The sequence below is a fragment of the Netta rufina genome (genome assembly GCF_964035555.1).
Source record: "Netta rufina genome assembly, chromosome: 4".
Taxonomy (NCBI): Eukaryota; Metazoa; Chordata; class Aves; order Anseriformes; family Anatidae; genus Netta; species Netta rufina.
The window spans coordinates 27,961,024-27,977,310 of record NC_140127.1 but is presented as its reverse complement, the minus strand read 5'-3'; the positions used below and the strand labels follow the sequence as shown (position 1 = coordinate 27,977,310).

Below are 16,287 nucleotides of genomic sequence, written 5' to 3'. Positions count from 1 at the left end.
GAGCTCTAGGAAGACATACAGGTAACTCAGCTGTTGGTGCTCCAGGTTTCACTCCCACACAATCCGTTCTTGTTCTTGAGAACAGGAGAAGTAAAACCATGATGAGAATTTACATGGGTAAATATACCCACATAAGGGTTGGTGCTTCAGCTCATTAATCTGTCAATTTCCTTTCTCTTTCTGCTTCTTTTCCTCATTTAGCCCGGTGAACTTAAAGACTGGTTTGTTGGTCGAAGTAATGCCCAGGGAATAGATCTAAACCGAAATTTCCCTGATCTGGATAGAATAGTCTATGTTAATGAGAAAGAAGGTGGCCCAAATAACCACCTGTTGAAAAACATGAAAAAGGCTGTGGACCAGAATCCCAAGGTAAGTAAGGGCTGTAGAGCCAGTTTCTTGTGTGCCCATATCCTCCCTTTTATGCAACAAACCCTAGGAGCTGTGTATGCAGTCTTTCTGTGATTCATGTTCTTGAAACTATTTTGTTCATTTTTTTTGTCGCTTTACATTTATTCATCTGATGGCATCTTGTAGTAAAACCTTTTGATCTGTGTTGGTTAATCCTGAGACAATTCCTCATTCAAAACATGCTTTATTTTTAAGGATAGGGATTGTGTAGCCTTCTCCCTTGGTCTGAATAGATTTTCTTGCAGATATTCAGCATTTTACCATTGTCAGAAGTTCACATTGTCAGAAATTATACTGTTGGCTAGATAACTATTCTCACATATAATGTGCATTTTTGTTAAGCCTAAGACTTAAATGTACAGGTATTTTCACATCTGGAGTTTTTATTTATTTATTTATTTATTTATTTTTATTCTTTTTAAATCTTCTTGCATTTACCCTCCAGGTTCAAATTATTAAACAAAGTAATTTTACTTTCAGTGCATAGAATTAGACTACATACTATCAACATATATTTTGAATTATTTTCCCTGGTTTTTAATTTGATATGCTTATTTTCAGCCATAATAAAAGGATAAAAATACTGAGATATATACTCAGAAAAATACTTCACTCTGAACTAATTTACACCAGTTTCATGACTGATGTGTATCTACTTAGGTTCTGATGTAAAAGACTGATCCAGATCTCTATGAAGCCAAAATAAAAATGCTGCTCATTTAAATGCTTGTACAACATGTATGATCGTAGGATAGTATACTATAGTATACTATAAGTATACTGTAAGTAAGTAAGTCTCTACACTGAATAATCAAATTGTAACAGATGGTAATGCTGCTTTGTTGTAGCTTGCTCCTGAAACGAAAGGTGTCATTCACTGGATTATGGATATTCCCTTTGTGCTCTCTGCCAATCTTCATGGAGGAGACCTTGTTGCCAACTACCCTTATGATGAGACTCGGAGTGGTGTGTAGTTATGAGTTGACATGAAAGTGCAAGAGATATAAATACTTACTCTATACTTTAAAAATTATTCCATGTTAATTATTATAAATAATATTATATATTTATTCTATATTATATTATTCTATACATACATAAATATGTGGATCTATATTTACTACACTGCTACCTGAGATTCACTTGTAAACATCATATCATGGCATTGTAATGACTTAGTTTAGTATTAATAGTCATTAATTAAAATTATGTATTTAAAGCTAGTCACTGTATGACCATGTTGTCTAGATTTTAAGACAGATAGCTTGTTTCAGTAGAGTTACATTACAAAAATGATGTAATACCTGAGGGAATCATGGTCCCTCATGTATTTAATGAAGTAACTTAGGTCTTAAATTAGCTGGGCTGCTTATACCCTGCTAAATGAAGCCAGAGAGATGCATCTAGGCTGTCTGTATGATCTAAGGTTTATCTTCTTGAACCTTTAAAAAGTGAATTTCTGAAAGTGATTGTATGCTGATAGAAACAACTATCATTATTTCTACTTTTTCAGTATTGATCACATAAAAAGAAGGGTCTCTTTGTGGCAGAGATGCTATCCTTTAGCCTATAGTAGTATGGACGCATGACCGAAGTGATTTGATGGTATTGTTAGAGATTGACTTTCTTCAATATACTCTCGTACAGTTTAATTGCAAATCCTCTTAAGATCAGACTTTAAAAATATCTATGGAGACACATTTTTCTATGTACTGTGTTCTTAAAAGAATCCAAAGCCTAGAATGTAGACTTTTTGGTGCACTTTGAAATTAATATTTTTGTATAAATCACCTTAATAATGGGGCAACTTGATACAGGCAACTGATTAAGGATTGGGGAAATGTTAATGTTATTTAAATACATGTAATGCAATATTAGTTGATGGTGCTGTAGGAAACTTACCATTGTCCAGGAAATTTCCAAGCACCATCTTGCTGTACAGTGCTGTTAATCTAGGTTATGGCCTGTGACTGCATTTTTAACAATCCTTTTTCTTGGACCATTTTTCCATCCTAGGCAGTGCTCATGAGTACAGCTCCTGTCCCGATGATGCTATTTTTCAAAGCCTGGCTCGCAGTTATTCTTCTTTTAATCCTGCAATGTCTGATCCAAACAGACCACCGTGTCGTAAAAATGATGATGACAGCAGCTTTGTGGATGGAACGACTAATGGCGGTGCATGGTACAGCGTCCCGGGAGGTGAGACCCATGGCTGGGGGTTCAATGTCATGGGTGGTTATTTCAAGCTTGAGTTTTCACTCTGGGAACTTATTCCCACAGACTGGAATACCACAAGGTTATCCACAATTTTTGGTCTGGTTAAGGGTAGATCAAAGGCTGATCACTCACCACAGTGCGTCAACAAAATCTCACAAAGCGCATCATGATTCCTATTCAAATATTCCTCTTTTATTACTTTGTCTAAAGTATTTCTTAATTCAAGGTTCAGGTCATTGCAAATGTAATAGCTATGCAGTGGGTGAGCAATTGCTGTGTTATCATGATGAAGGTTTAAGTTAAAAAAATAAAAATACCCCCCCCCCCCAACAAACCCTAATGAGAGATAACAGGCTAATAACCATTCATTTTAACCTCAATAACAAAAGTATCCATCCTTGGAAGATACGGAACGGCTTTGTGGCCAGTGCTGAAGATAATGGAAGAAAGGAAGTTTGTCCTTTGATTTCCATGGGAACAAAATCCAGCCATGAAGATAACTTGCATTTTTATACTTCTTGGCTTAATTAGTACTTGATTCATGCTTAGGTGGTGCCTAGACTTTGGCAGAGCCTTTTGTGCTAAGAGGACCAGCAGAGCTACTGCGGTTCCTTGAAAACTGATTTTGTCTGTTTGGGAGTGTAGCTTGAAGTCAGAGCTTTTGTTCCTTTTCAGTAAAGTTTTTGATGTTTCATTTTCTTTGCAAATGGAATCAAAGCAGATTTGGGAATATGTAGATTCTCAATCAAGCAGAATCTTCTGTGTTGCTAAACTCAGTTGAAACTTCAAGTGAAAATTCAGCTGGGGATTTTTGATCTGGAAACTCAGATAGCGTGTAATGGTTTGTCTGCACAAGGGCTTTGTTGATCTGTAGCAGATAACTTTGAACACAAATATACCAGTATTACTGTTTGCTTTCATCTTAACACTCAAAGTAACAGCCTCTGAATGAATTAAAAATTTTTATGTGGAATGAGTAGGAATCTCTCAAAGTGTTAGGTAGTCTCAGTGACAGTCTAACCAGGCTTCTCAGGGGCAGCATGTTTCTTCTGCTATGGTACCAGTGTCAGAGACTAGCGATGACATAAAATGTTGGCATTTCTGAATACTGTTGAAAAGCAAGAGTTTTCCTTTGTGTGAAGCTTTCCACAGACTTTGATTTGGAACCATTAAAATATCCTTTACAAAATGGTGTTTGCATAATTGAAAAAAAAGAGAGCTGAATGTGAACAAAATATTAAAAGGTTTAACTATTAAAATTTGTTTCAATTGAGTCCAAAAATATCAAATACTAACTGTAAAAATGTGGACATGTTTAACTTTTAGCTTTTTTCCTTAGGAAAATGTTATCCATTGTTTTGATGAAATGCTTTTATTCTGACTAAACTACACATGCCAAAGGCATTTTTTTTCCAATGGAAAAAAAATTGTTGGAAAGCTTGAATTATGTCTTCTTTTTGGATCTTATTTTAAGTTAGACTGGAAATTCCCCAAGGGAGTCCTTTCTTTTTCTCATGTATTTGTACAGAAATTAGTAGAAAGGAATCCTAGTTCTAATCCTGGTGGTGTAGGTAATAAAAAATGGAAAGGTGACAATAGACTGTGGACCATGCAGCATGAATTGATTTTGTTGCTGTTGTTTTTTCCTTCAAGTGTAAAAACTAGCTGGCAAGCTGTAACTGTTGACTGAAACCTTCATGCTAATAATTGCCACAGGCCAACTTAAGAAATAATAATAATAATAATAATAATAATAATAATAATAATAAAAAAAAAAAGACAACAACAAAAAATAATGAAAACAATTCTCTTGTTTCTATGTCTAGGGCTAAGGAAGATAACTAAACGTTGCTTAGTTCAAGTTAAGATTTTCTTGGAAGCTTTATTCTGGAAAGCTAGCTGACATTTTGCTATCCATATGATAACACACTCAAAGTTAGTGGTGTAAGCTGTTGAATAGCTATGTGTATTGCTGTAGGAAAAGAGTTCCATTATATATCCTTACTAGAGGTTAGAATTTATCAAGAGGAAACTCTCTGGAGACCTTGTCTATTCAGTGTCTGCTCTGGTCCTGAGCTAAGGTGGCTCTTCCCTGCCTTTGCACCTTTGGGTTGCTGTGGGCTTGTTCTGGGGCCTGTGAGCGTGTTTGGTGGCATCCCTGTGTGATCTCTGTGGAGGCAAAATAAAATGTGACTTGACACAGCTCTGTAAAGAAAGAATTGAAGTAATGTGACAGAGAATAGAGGTAGAAATTAGGTGAGAGTGGTACTGGAGCTGTGTTTGGTGTCAAAAGGAAAGCATGGCTTTAGCAGAGCATTAGCAAGGAAAGAGAAAAGAAGAAAGTGGGGAGTGGAAGAGCTAAGTGAGAGAGGCTGTGGTCTCCAAGATGCTTTCTTTGATAGTACCTCATCACACCAAGAACTCTGTCCTATGAAGGGCTGATTTTTCTTTCTAACAGGTTACTAATGTTAATGTTGGCCTATAATGCTTGTTATGGTGGTCCTGGTTGTGCTGCATCCATTTCTTTGCCTCTGCCCTTCTCCCACAGGTGAAAGGCAGCACTGCTTGGTGGGCCTGGGTCTTCATATGTATGCAGAGATAATACATGGGTATGAGTATAGGGTTTTTTTTGCATGTATTTTTCTGAGTATTTGGGTTCTTTCAGTAGGAAGACTGGATGTTCACTGGCAGAAGCATCTGTTAGCAGCCTTGCCTCAAACTGGAAGTAAGGATGTACTCTCCATTGCATTTGTTTTGTCCTTACCCTCTTGAAAATCTCAGGACTTGTCAGCCACAGGCAAGGTGGCAATTCTCTCAGGCTTTGAAGTTTTCGTGTGGAGAGAGCAGATGGAGTATAGGAATATTTGACACTAGTTTTGTCTCTTGATACACTTTTCTGTGAGTTTTTTCTAACTATTTGCTGCGTAGTAATTACTTTCTTCTGTGGAGCAGGAGCACAGAGGCAGTCAGCCCCCACAATGGCATCTTTGTGCTAAATCTGAGACCATGATACCTGTTACACTTGTTTTGCATTAGTTGTCATCTGTAATTAGTTGATCACTGTAGGTTTTTCAGAGCACAGCAAGCAAAAGCAAAGAGGTGATTTTTTCTGTGTTTAGGAAAGGCCCTTTTAAGCCATTGGACCCCAGGCAAAAGCAAGCCTATACATAAAATCTGTGCTATTTTTAACACTGGTCTTCTCCCTGTCAGCATGTAATTAATGATTTCACTAATGCATAAGAAAGCCAAATTAAATTTGCACAGGCAGCTTTAATTTCAACAACAATAATGTGTTTTTTTTTTTTTTTTTTTTTTTTTAATGTACCTTTTGTGTGGAATATCTTTTTGGAAATATGAAAGAGAAGAGCTGATAGCGATGAAGTACTAGCTGGCCATATGTGTGTTCTGCTTGTTCTGTCATAGAGTATCACCTGAGTCTAATCAGATCTTTATGTCGTTACAGAAATATAATTTCAAAGCAGCTTCCACTGCAATGTTTGTAGACTATTGTTTAAATGTCTTTTTATCTTCAGATGCTCTTAAATCACTCTTGGCACTCCATTCATTCTTAACTTCAATTACCCTTCATGTTACCAGATTTGGAAGCAATGTTAAAGAACATTTGTTTAGGATTTTATAGAAGCATGTAGGAGGCACATGTTCTCCACATTCTGCACAAGGCTCCATCCTGTCCTGCTAGAAGTTACTGTCTTCTGATGTGTGGAAGTGGTCCTAGCTTAGTGTTGTAGTTTGTAATTCAAAGTCTAGGCAATTCTGATGCCTGGATGCAAGGGGCATACCCCTGCACTCCACTTTCTTTTCAAAGGTAGGAGTTCCTTTTGTAAAAGCTGAATAAATGCTTTTTTTGTCCTGTATTCTGTGCTTATTTACATAAGTACTAATGTGGGAAACTGTAGTCCTTCAGAACAGTGCAAGAGAGGAGTGTTTGTGTGTTGCTCAGTTGCAAAGAAAAATAATACTTGTGGTCAGCAATGAAGGGTGTGAATATCAGTTATATCTGAGGTCTGCTAAGCCTTTCTGATCTTCAGGGTGGCTTCTGCTAAAGTGTAGGAAAATAAGTTTCGCTGTCCTTTGTTAAAATGAGAGGCTTTGGGAGTGTGGTGATGTGCGTGCATGTGACACGTGCCATGTGTGTGACAAGGAGGAATAGGGCAGTAATAACAGATTCAGCCACTTTTACAAAACTTGAAACTATATTTCTGCTGTCCTTGAGGAAGTAGGGTGTCCCTGGTATCACCTTGCTTTGGGAGAGAAGAGGGAGAAACTTCCTGAGAACTGGAGCAGCAATGGTCCGGAGCTGTTGGCATCACAGTAAATTACATAATGCCCTTTGGCTCCCAGTTCTTCTCTTCATGGTTTCTTGTAGAAGAAAGGCAAGAATCAAGAAAAACAACATTATCTGGTGTCTGGAACATATGCCTGGCAGTCAGCACTGCGGTCAGGATTTTGCTCATGACTCTCTTGCTCTCTTGCTGTGTGCTGGTGAATGGTCCATCTTGCATTGTGTGTGGTGAGACATCAGAGCCAGCCCTTCCTGGAGCACTGTTTGTCCTAATATTTCAGCCATCTAAAAAAGCTTAGAAATAAAAAGCTTTAGGGGGTCTGAACAGTCCCTGCTCCTCTTGTTAGTTAGGAGTCTACGTGCCTGGTTGGCAGAAAACAGACTCTTCACCCATATGTGTTGGCAAATTCCCACCTGACTCAATCTGTTTGCTGCCTTCAGTGTTCTCTTTTGGGTATGACATCAGGTCTCTGGGCATTGCTGAGCACAGTGCCAGTACTTTGGTAAGGAGCCTACATTAGGTCTCATACTTAACTTGAATGGGGCAACACAGAGCTAAACAAAGTAGCTGCTTTTAAATCCTTTGGTGACCTCCATGGGAATGCTCAAAATGCTTGGTAGCTTTTTTATTTTCAGCATTTTTATTTTCACATTTGTGAGTCCAGTGATTTTGCTAGATACCTAGACTGGGAGGGCAAGTGTCACCTGTATCAGCTTCTGCAAGGAACGTATTTGTAACCCTCCTGGGGACAGCCACATTCCCACTCCAGCTGCTTGATCCACTTAGAAAATTGTCTTGGTTTTCTGTTGACTGATTCGCAATAGGCAATATTCCCATGTAGCCAGAGGAGTGCCTCAGAAGTGCAAAAGAGTATGTCGTTCCCGCCAAGTTTTTATGCCTAGACATATATATTTTTATATATACTGTATATATTTTTAAATTCATATGATTAAAGTTGCATTAATAATGAGGTTTCTCTTATTGCATTGAAAGCTACCTAGTATTTCTTTTGCAGAGGCTTTGAGTGGGTGGGAAATATTCCTATCTACAGAAAAAAATAGTGGGATGTTTGCCTTTTTTTTTTTTTTCTTTGTGGGAAATCATAAATATTTGGTATTTATTTACTTTGGAACAATGCAAAATCCACCACTAACTCTCTTTCCTGGCATTGCAGGAATGCAGGATTTCAATTACCTCAGCAGCAACTGCTTTGAAATCACAGTGGAGCTTAGCTGTGAAAAATTCCCACCTGAAGAAACTCTGAAGGGCTACTGGGAGGACAACAAGAACTCTCTCATTAATTACATCGAGCAGGTAACAAAAAAGAGGATGGGAAAACTCTAGTTATTGTATGTGAAACTTCTGAACTTTGTCCTGTGTGCATATCTAATTCTAAAGTTTATATTATTCTGATTGGTACTCCATAGTTCTTACATGTCTCTGTAAATAAATCCTTTGTGATCTTTCTAAACACGTGGAAGAAGAGAGGAAAAAAAAAGATGTATAGTATGGAGTCATCCCACCTTACTTCATCTGTTACAGATATCTAACTTAAGTGGTGCATGTTGGCCTTCTTAATGAAGAGAAATACACATCTCCAGAGTATAATTCATCCCACCAGCACTGATGCGTACACTGACAGAAGATGAATTGCCCTCTGCAGATAACTGTGTACAGAACATAAGCTATGAATCAGTCTGGATATACAGGGAGCCTAGATGATGAGGCTGGGCTATAACTGCCTGGCAGTTCAGTGTAAGGCCAGGGGACATCTGTAATCCCAGTTTTGTAGATACTCATCTGCTCTGCGATTACATGAGCTGCTGACACTGAGTGAAGTGCTTTTCCTGTGATTAAAGTGAGTGATTCAATTAAAAATGATACAGAGTCTGGTTAGAATTTTAAAGCACTGTTATGAGTTTAGATAACCTTGTGCTAAATGGGTTGTTACAAGTTAAGACTCCTGAAATAGATCTCTGTGTGAGTTTTTTGTCCTTTTTTTTTTTTTTTAAAGGATTACATGCCAATGCAAGCAGGCTGAACCGAAAAGAAGATTCCAAACACTGTGGCAGTTTCAAATGTCTGTAATCCAGATATTATAGTTAGAGACTGCAAATATATCTGGCTTCATTAATGGCTACACACCTAGGATTGTGAAATCAGAAATACATTTTTTTACCAGAGCTGGTCAAGTAACACAGTAATTTCTTTATGAAATTTTATAAATTTGTGCATAAAATTGCATAAAATATTTTTATGCATAAAATATGCATAAAATTTATTTATGCAGAAATGTTTTATTTAGCCAGAAATTTGAAACATTTGACTATTTGAAATGTTTGAGTTGAATAGTTCTGGAAGTTGTATTTAGGGTGAAGAACAAGCTTTATCTGCACTGGAATTTACATGTATTATGGGATCCATATATCAGCTATCTAGACATTGTTGAGCTCCTTAGTGTATGGGTTAATTTTTTCTGAGTCATGGAAAACTCTGGTGTCACTGCATTTTCAAAATTACTAACATGTAAGAGATTCATTTGCCAACTTCCTTTTCTCCTGTGGAGCTGCTGGCATTATCCGCAAAGCTCAGATGGTCTATCTGGCATTGTTTTTTAACTCATACATGGTAAGAGATCCAGCCCCATGCTCCAGCTCCCCAGTGACTGCTGAGGACATTGCAACTATGTACTTTATGCTTTTCTCAGCTGATCTGTGTCAGGCTTCTGCCACAGTGTAAACTGGAGGAATCTGGTGAACTAAATGATAGCAGCTGAATATATCACAGAGCTTCTTAAAGGAGAACATCACAGTCTCAGACAACAAAAAAATAAAAATGTGTGAGACAGAAATCTTCTCAAATGCCACAGAATCAAAGCAAATCTTTGATTCTTCCCCGCACTTCCCTGCTTAATTTCCAGGCCCTCAGTAGGATTCCTATCTGCACAAATTCAAAACTTCCCATTCTGCCCAGAGTTGAGGGCTTCTCTGTGGAAAGGTGCTTGCCTCTGAGGAGCTCAGTCTGCTTTCAGACTAAGTTACAGGAACTGTAGCTACGGACCTGGGAGTGATGGTGGATAGTCGGCTGAATATGAGCCAGCAGTGTGCTCAGGTGGCCAATAAGGCCAACGGCATCCTGGCTTGTATCAGGAACAGCGTGACCAGCAGGGCTAGGGAGGTGATCGTCCCCCTGTACTCAGCTCTGGTGAGGCCGCACCTCGAGTACTGTGTTCAGTTTTGGGCCCCTCGCTACAAGAAGGACATCGAGGTGCTTGAGCGGGTGCAGAGAAGGGCGACGAAGCTGGTGAGGGGCCTGGAGAACAAGTCCTACGAGGAGCGGCTGAGGGAGCTGGGCTTGTTCAGCCTGGAGAAGAGGAGGCTCAGGGGTGACCTTATCGCTCTCTATAGGTACCTCAAGGGAGGCTGTAGCGAGGTGGGGGTTGGCCTGTTCTCCCATGTGCCTGGTGACAGGACGAGGGGGAATGGGTTTAAGTTGAGCCAGGGGAGTTTTAGGTTAGATGTTAGGAAGAACTTCTTCACTGAAAGGGTTGTGAGGCACTGGAACAGGCTGCCCAGGGAAGTGGTGGAGTCACCATCCCTGGAAGTCTTCAAAAGACGTTTAGATGTAGAGCTTAGGGATATGGTTTAGTGGGGACTGTTAGCGTTAGGTTGGAGGTTGGACTCGATGACCTTGAGGTCTCTTCCAACCTAGAAAATTCTGTGATTCTGTGAATACCAGCAGGATTGTCTCCCTACACACTGCAGTCAAATCACTGCTTTAGTTGTATATATGCTGGGAACAGATGGGTTAGATAACTCTGATGTTTACTGGGCAGAGTAAGAAGTGATTGTAAACTTTGGTCCCTGCTCTCAGGTTGTCTTACCTTAAACATTAGGGCTACTGCTATTCCTCCTTTGATTTTAAAGAAAGCAGGGAACCTGGTTCAATTTTTAAAAACTGAACAGAGAAGGTTTTAAGATGGAGATTCCAAAAGCTCAGCCCTGCTGCAGCCGTGAGAATGCTGCCCACAGGGCAAGAAGGAAGTAGGACGTGACCCACCATGGCCTCTCTCTTGCAGGCCACACGGGGAGTGCTGTGGCTCCAAGCGATCCCAGCTCAAAGACCTGGGAGCTTTGGGTGCTCAATGAAGAGAGCTCAGGCATCTCACTCAAGGTCCTGGATTGCTCGTGCAAGTCCAAGTGCCCACTTTTAACTTTGTTAATGTGTGACTTTTACGCTGTTGTGTCCATTATGGGCCCTAAATTCTTACAGCTGATGAAACCTTAAAAACAAAAAAGAAGTAATTTCAGACTGTTTTTCAAAACTTTTCAGAACATTTATTAATTCCCCATGACAAATACTTTCAAAATAGTGTTTATGTGAATTATGATTTGCTCTGTGTTTCTGAGAAATGTTTGCATAATGCAGAGAAATTAGTATATCAACTAATTTTTTTACCTCATCACTGTTTGTGCCATTATGATGTTTAATATTTATTATATATATAAAATTCTATATTTAATAATAATAAATATTATCAATATTAATATTATATCTATACTTATTAATAATTATCTTTGATAGTTGTCAACATGTAGACTGGGATCCATAGCATGCATCCTTAGATATACATGTATCAGTATATTTCACTGATGAAAATGCCTTTTCTTAAGAATTGTTAAATAATTTCTCATGTGGTTTTATTTAATTATTTTAGATTCATCGAGGAGTGAAGGGTTTTGTTAAAGATCTTCAGGGCAATCCAATAGCAAATGCTACAATTTCTGTGGAGGGGATAAGCCATGACATTACATCAGGTGAGTACTGCTATATCCTCTGCTTCACAAACTAGGGCCATTTCAGATCTTATTTAGCTGATGCCTTAAGGCACCAAAATTTTGGAGCTAGAAAAACATATTGTGCCTCAAGAAGCTTGCTATCTGCAGGATTTCATGAATATTCCTCCAGCTGCTTGCTTTCAAAGGAGCTGAAGACCCGTTGTTGGGAGTTAATGGATCTCCAGCATGGATTGGTTCTGATGGCTCTTGGTTATTCATGCTTGGTTTTTCTACTGATTTGTGGTGCAAGCAGTGTTTCACAAATGTGCCAGAATGTAAAGTTCTGTTGGCAGTGCTGTTTTGAGTCGAAAGCCTAAGTGGCAGTATAAAACTTATATTACGATGTGATCATACCTTTTCATATGTAAATTCTTGAAAGATTTTCAGTTTACATAAATTTGTCCTGAGAAGGTAAATTCTCTCTGCTGTTGTGTGATTTTTTCTTTCTAGAAGGGCAGTTCTAAGAGAGACAAATGTCATGTTGGTGTTTATAGAAAATTGTGTCACCTCTTGGGTGTTACTGTGCTTTATTCTATGAAAGAGTTGAAGGTAGTTTGCACAGTGCCAACTTGCAGACTTCCCTATGGACCATGCTTTCTTATACTAAATGGCATTTTGTTGTTGTTGTTTTTACAAGATACTAATTAGAAAAACAATAATAAGATCATGCATAAAGCATTGGCATTTTACAATATGATAATTTTGCCAATGATACGTCTCACCGTACTCTTACAGAGGTGCTAAACACAATGATACAGGACAGGTAGACCCTCAGTTGGCTTTGATTGTGTTCTCACATCACCTGCTAGTTGGGCAGCATTTCTGCCAAACAGAACAGTCTCTTATAACATTAACTACCGTCTTTCACTACATATAGGAAAGCAAAAGGTATAAAGGCTGGAAATAAATTTTCAGGGAATAAGCTTTGCAGAGATACTTTGCAGTATAAGAGAGTGATACGTAGAATACTCACACTTCTATGGTACAGAAGGGTATTGTAGTGAATCCCCTTACATTATTGTGTCTGTATATGCCTGGAAGTTGCATACTGTCAAAACAGTGAGGAAAATAAGTATGTAAATTTTAGCACATTTGAAATGAAGGACAGATCATCATCTTTTTCTTCGTCTTCTTTTTTTTTTTTTTTTCCCCTCTTTCTCCTGCTCCTTTGTTCATGACTTAAAATTCATCTTTGTTTCATTGCCAGGAAGTAGAATAGATCATTATCGTTGCTTTGCAGCAGTGTTTGCTTTTCCTTTTGTTTCATAAAGAAAAAAGTCTGTGGACAACTGGCTTGACTACTAACATTTTTTGACCATGCAAATTGCAGACATTTAAATAATATTTCCCCAAGCATGGACAAGTGCTTTGAATAGCACTGCTAAATGGACTTTGTAATAATTTGTCATGCTTTCTGAAGTTCTGTGTGGAGACATTTGCAATATTAGCCTGAGACAAATCAGATGATTTGAAGGCCACTCCTTGTGCAGAGAGGATCAGATTCTTTGTGGAAATGGTAGAGGGTCATTTCAGAAAACAAGATTATGCATTTTTATTCTGTGGCAGAGAAAGATTGTCTGAAGTAACAGTCAGTGCAGCAGGAGCCCTTCTTTGACCTCAGTGGATCAAGCTTTCATTTCTTTTTTCAGTTAAATGGAAGAAAAAAATCCCTAGACACAGCCTGGATACTGAAACCTGTAGATACTGATACTTTCAGGGGTGACACATGGAAACGAGCATTTATACATGTAGCTATCTCTGCAATATAACTTGAGAAAAGTAGTCTTGTTTGTTTGAATTTGGGGAGAATAAAAATTATTTACATTTGGATTTCCAGAATATCGAGGGATATCAAAAAAACATGCTGCATTGCAGGCAAACTCAGATGCTTGAAATTGGCTGTGCATTGGTGGAGTCCTTCTAAGCAAGGCTCTTGTCCTTTTCTTCAGCGTGCTGGAGAGCCTTCCACTTCAGAAGGCAAAATCTTTTGTGGGGGCTACAGCACAATGTCAGAGTTAAAATGCTTGTTTTGATTACCTGAAAAGAAGAAAGTCTGTGGTGATATATTTGTACAGCCTTTACAGAAAAATTCTTTCAGACAGCCAAAAGAAGAGGGCTGACAGGAACACAAAAGATGCTGACAAGCTAGACAGTCCATTTTACTTGGCTGCATAACTAGTTTTATACATATTTATATGGTTTTATTTTTTTCTTCTTCTCCACAGCCAAGGATGGTGATTATTGGAGACTGCTTGTGCCTGGAAATTACAAACTTACAGCCTCGGCGCCAGGTTATTTAGCAATAACTAAAAAAGTAGCTGTGCCCTTTAGCCCTGCTGTCATGGTAAGTGCTCATGTGTACATCAGTTTAACATCTATTATGGCAAAAAAAGAAAAACTCTCTCTTTTTCCCCTTCATGGTATTTGTGTAACCAGGAGGTTATTTTTCAGAGTATTACTGATATATGCTATTTTAGAAGACAGTCTGGAAATCTGCTTTTCTAGTACATGCTGTGTAAGCCACTGAGAGTAGTCTCATTTTAAACTCACTTCATTTCCTTACAGTCTTGTTTAAAACAAGCTGACACAGAGAAGGATAATACTGAAATATTTGTATGTTTCTTATTAGTGGATGCATGGCTAGCAGATCAGATAGAATCTGATCGGTATGGCTGTAAATTTTGTGGCATAAAGAGCAAGAGATGTTGAGGTTTTCAGTGAGACTTGGTGTTTGTAGTCTAGTTTGTAGTGACTACCTGCATAGGTTAAAAATGATGTTCAGCTCAATTAGTGAGCTAAAGAAAAGAATTTGGAAAGCAACTCAGAAAGATAATGATGGAGCTGTGCTTCATATAGATACCCAGCATATATGGCGAGTAAAACTTAGCTCTGTTTGAGAGTTCAGAAGCATTTTTAATTCATCCTCTGTATAAGTGTAGATTCCTCTCATAAAAATTAAAATAGATGCTTATTTCTGTAGTGTGTATCATACAGGAAGATGTACATCATATCTACACTAGTGAGCCATATGTCAGAAAAGCTCCCTGGATTTTCTTTATGGCATAAAATAGAATACATGTTTTGATATGCTGGGAGTCCGCACTGTTAGGTGATAGACAGCAGAATGCTGATGAGACACAGTATTATATGCTAGAAGATTTATGTGCCTTACCACTATTTAATTTTTAGTTTCCTTGGCCCATATTTTTTTAGACAAGTTTTTAGACAAGTCAAGGACTGGTCACATATCTGTTTTCTTTTGGAAATTTTGTTATACGTCTATATGCAGTTTAAGATAAGTTTACTGTACTGATATGCAAGTGTTGCACATATTTAAATCAGCCTCAAGAGACTTTGTAATAGCCTGAAATAGGAATTACGTCCATAAGGCCCATGGCTATATTAAACAACAGCTTTCAATAAATAACTCTTCAAAATATCAACTTATTTCTCTCTCTGTCTCTTACTGAAGTTATTGTTTGTTTCTCTTACTCAGGTTGATTTTGAACTGGAGTCGTTATCTGAAAGAAAAGAAGAGGAGAAAGAAGAGTTGATGGAATGGTGGAAGATGATGTCAGAAACACTAAATTTTTAAATGAAGATTTTGGCTTTACAGCCATGAATCTGTTATGTGTTGATTTAGTATATTGTACTGTGGAAAGTCCCTATATTTTAGATTTTGTGCACTTCACAATAATTAACTTTTTTTTTCCAGTCATCTTTTGATTCATATGAATAAAAATAACTACTAAACTCCTAGGTAGATACAGAAGTTATTAATTTTCTTTCATATTGTTATAGAAAATCTACTCTTATATACAAATCAGAACAAAATGAGTGAATGTGTCTGCAGCCTATATGGAAGTACAATCTGTTGTGTATTATGTACAAGTTCAGAATATGTAGGTTTAATCTTGGTTTAAAAATAAATAAATAAATAAAAATGCTGTAGTCAATTCCCAATACTGCCAGAAATATTTGACAGTGCATAGTAGTAGACAGTGCTCTTACCGAGTTCCATAATGAATGTTATTGAAAAGATTTATAATAAGTGTGGTAGTGTAATGATGTTTTACAAGGATTAAAATATAGTATAATATTTTGTATGTTTCTGGTGTTGGGGCTATTTAAATACATAAGAAACATAAGCTTCTGGCTTCATTTTAATAAGCAGAAAGAATCTGCATAAGCTCTTTTATTGAAGATGGCATGAAATGAATTCAGGAAATAAAAGAGCTATATTCCTTAAGCTGTTAATTACATTTCAAGATCAGGTTTTAATTATTTCTCATTACTTATTAACCAAATTAAAAATTTTGAATGGACAAAGAAGAAAAGTTTGTGTACTATGTTAATATGCTGCTTGTGTTTGTTTTACAGCAAGAAAAATAGGATTTCAGGTGAGGTCTATTTAAATTAGAAAACTGCTTTTTCAATAATCTTTACATGTATCAGTGGTGTCTAGATATTCAGCCAGAAATTCATATGCTCACTGAAAGCTACCAAAGCTTTACACAAAG

The 16,287-nt window shown here is 37.6% G+C and overlaps 1 protein-coding gene across 1 annotated transcript in view; it reads left to right on the top strand.

Moving 5' to 3' along the window:
- Positions 1 to 15,667, top strand: part of CPE (carboxypeptidase E) — a gene marked incomplete at its 5' end in the record, with an annotated part of 55,537 nt that extends 39,870 nt beyond the window's left edge. Inside the window, 7 exons of the mRNA XM_084285749.1 lie at positions 202 to 369; positions 1,257 to 1,378; positions 2,429 to 2,607; positions 8,104 to 8,243; positions 11,647 to 11,746; positions 13,993 to 14,111; positions 15,264 to 15,667. Coding sequence (XP_084141875.1) covers positions 202 to 369; positions 1,257 to 1,378; positions 2,429 to 2,607; positions 8,104 to 8,243; positions 11,647 to 11,746; positions 13,993 to 14,111; positions 15,264 to 15,362 — 927 coding nt within the window. The 3' untranslated portion in view covers positions 15,363 to 15,667. The remainder of the gene's footprint in view (positions 1 to 201; positions 370 to 1,256; positions 1,379 to 2,428; positions 2,608 to 8,103; positions 8,244 to 11,646; positions 11,747 to 13,992; positions 14,112 to 15,263) is intronic.
- Positions 15,668 to 16,287: the final 620 nt, after the last annotated feature.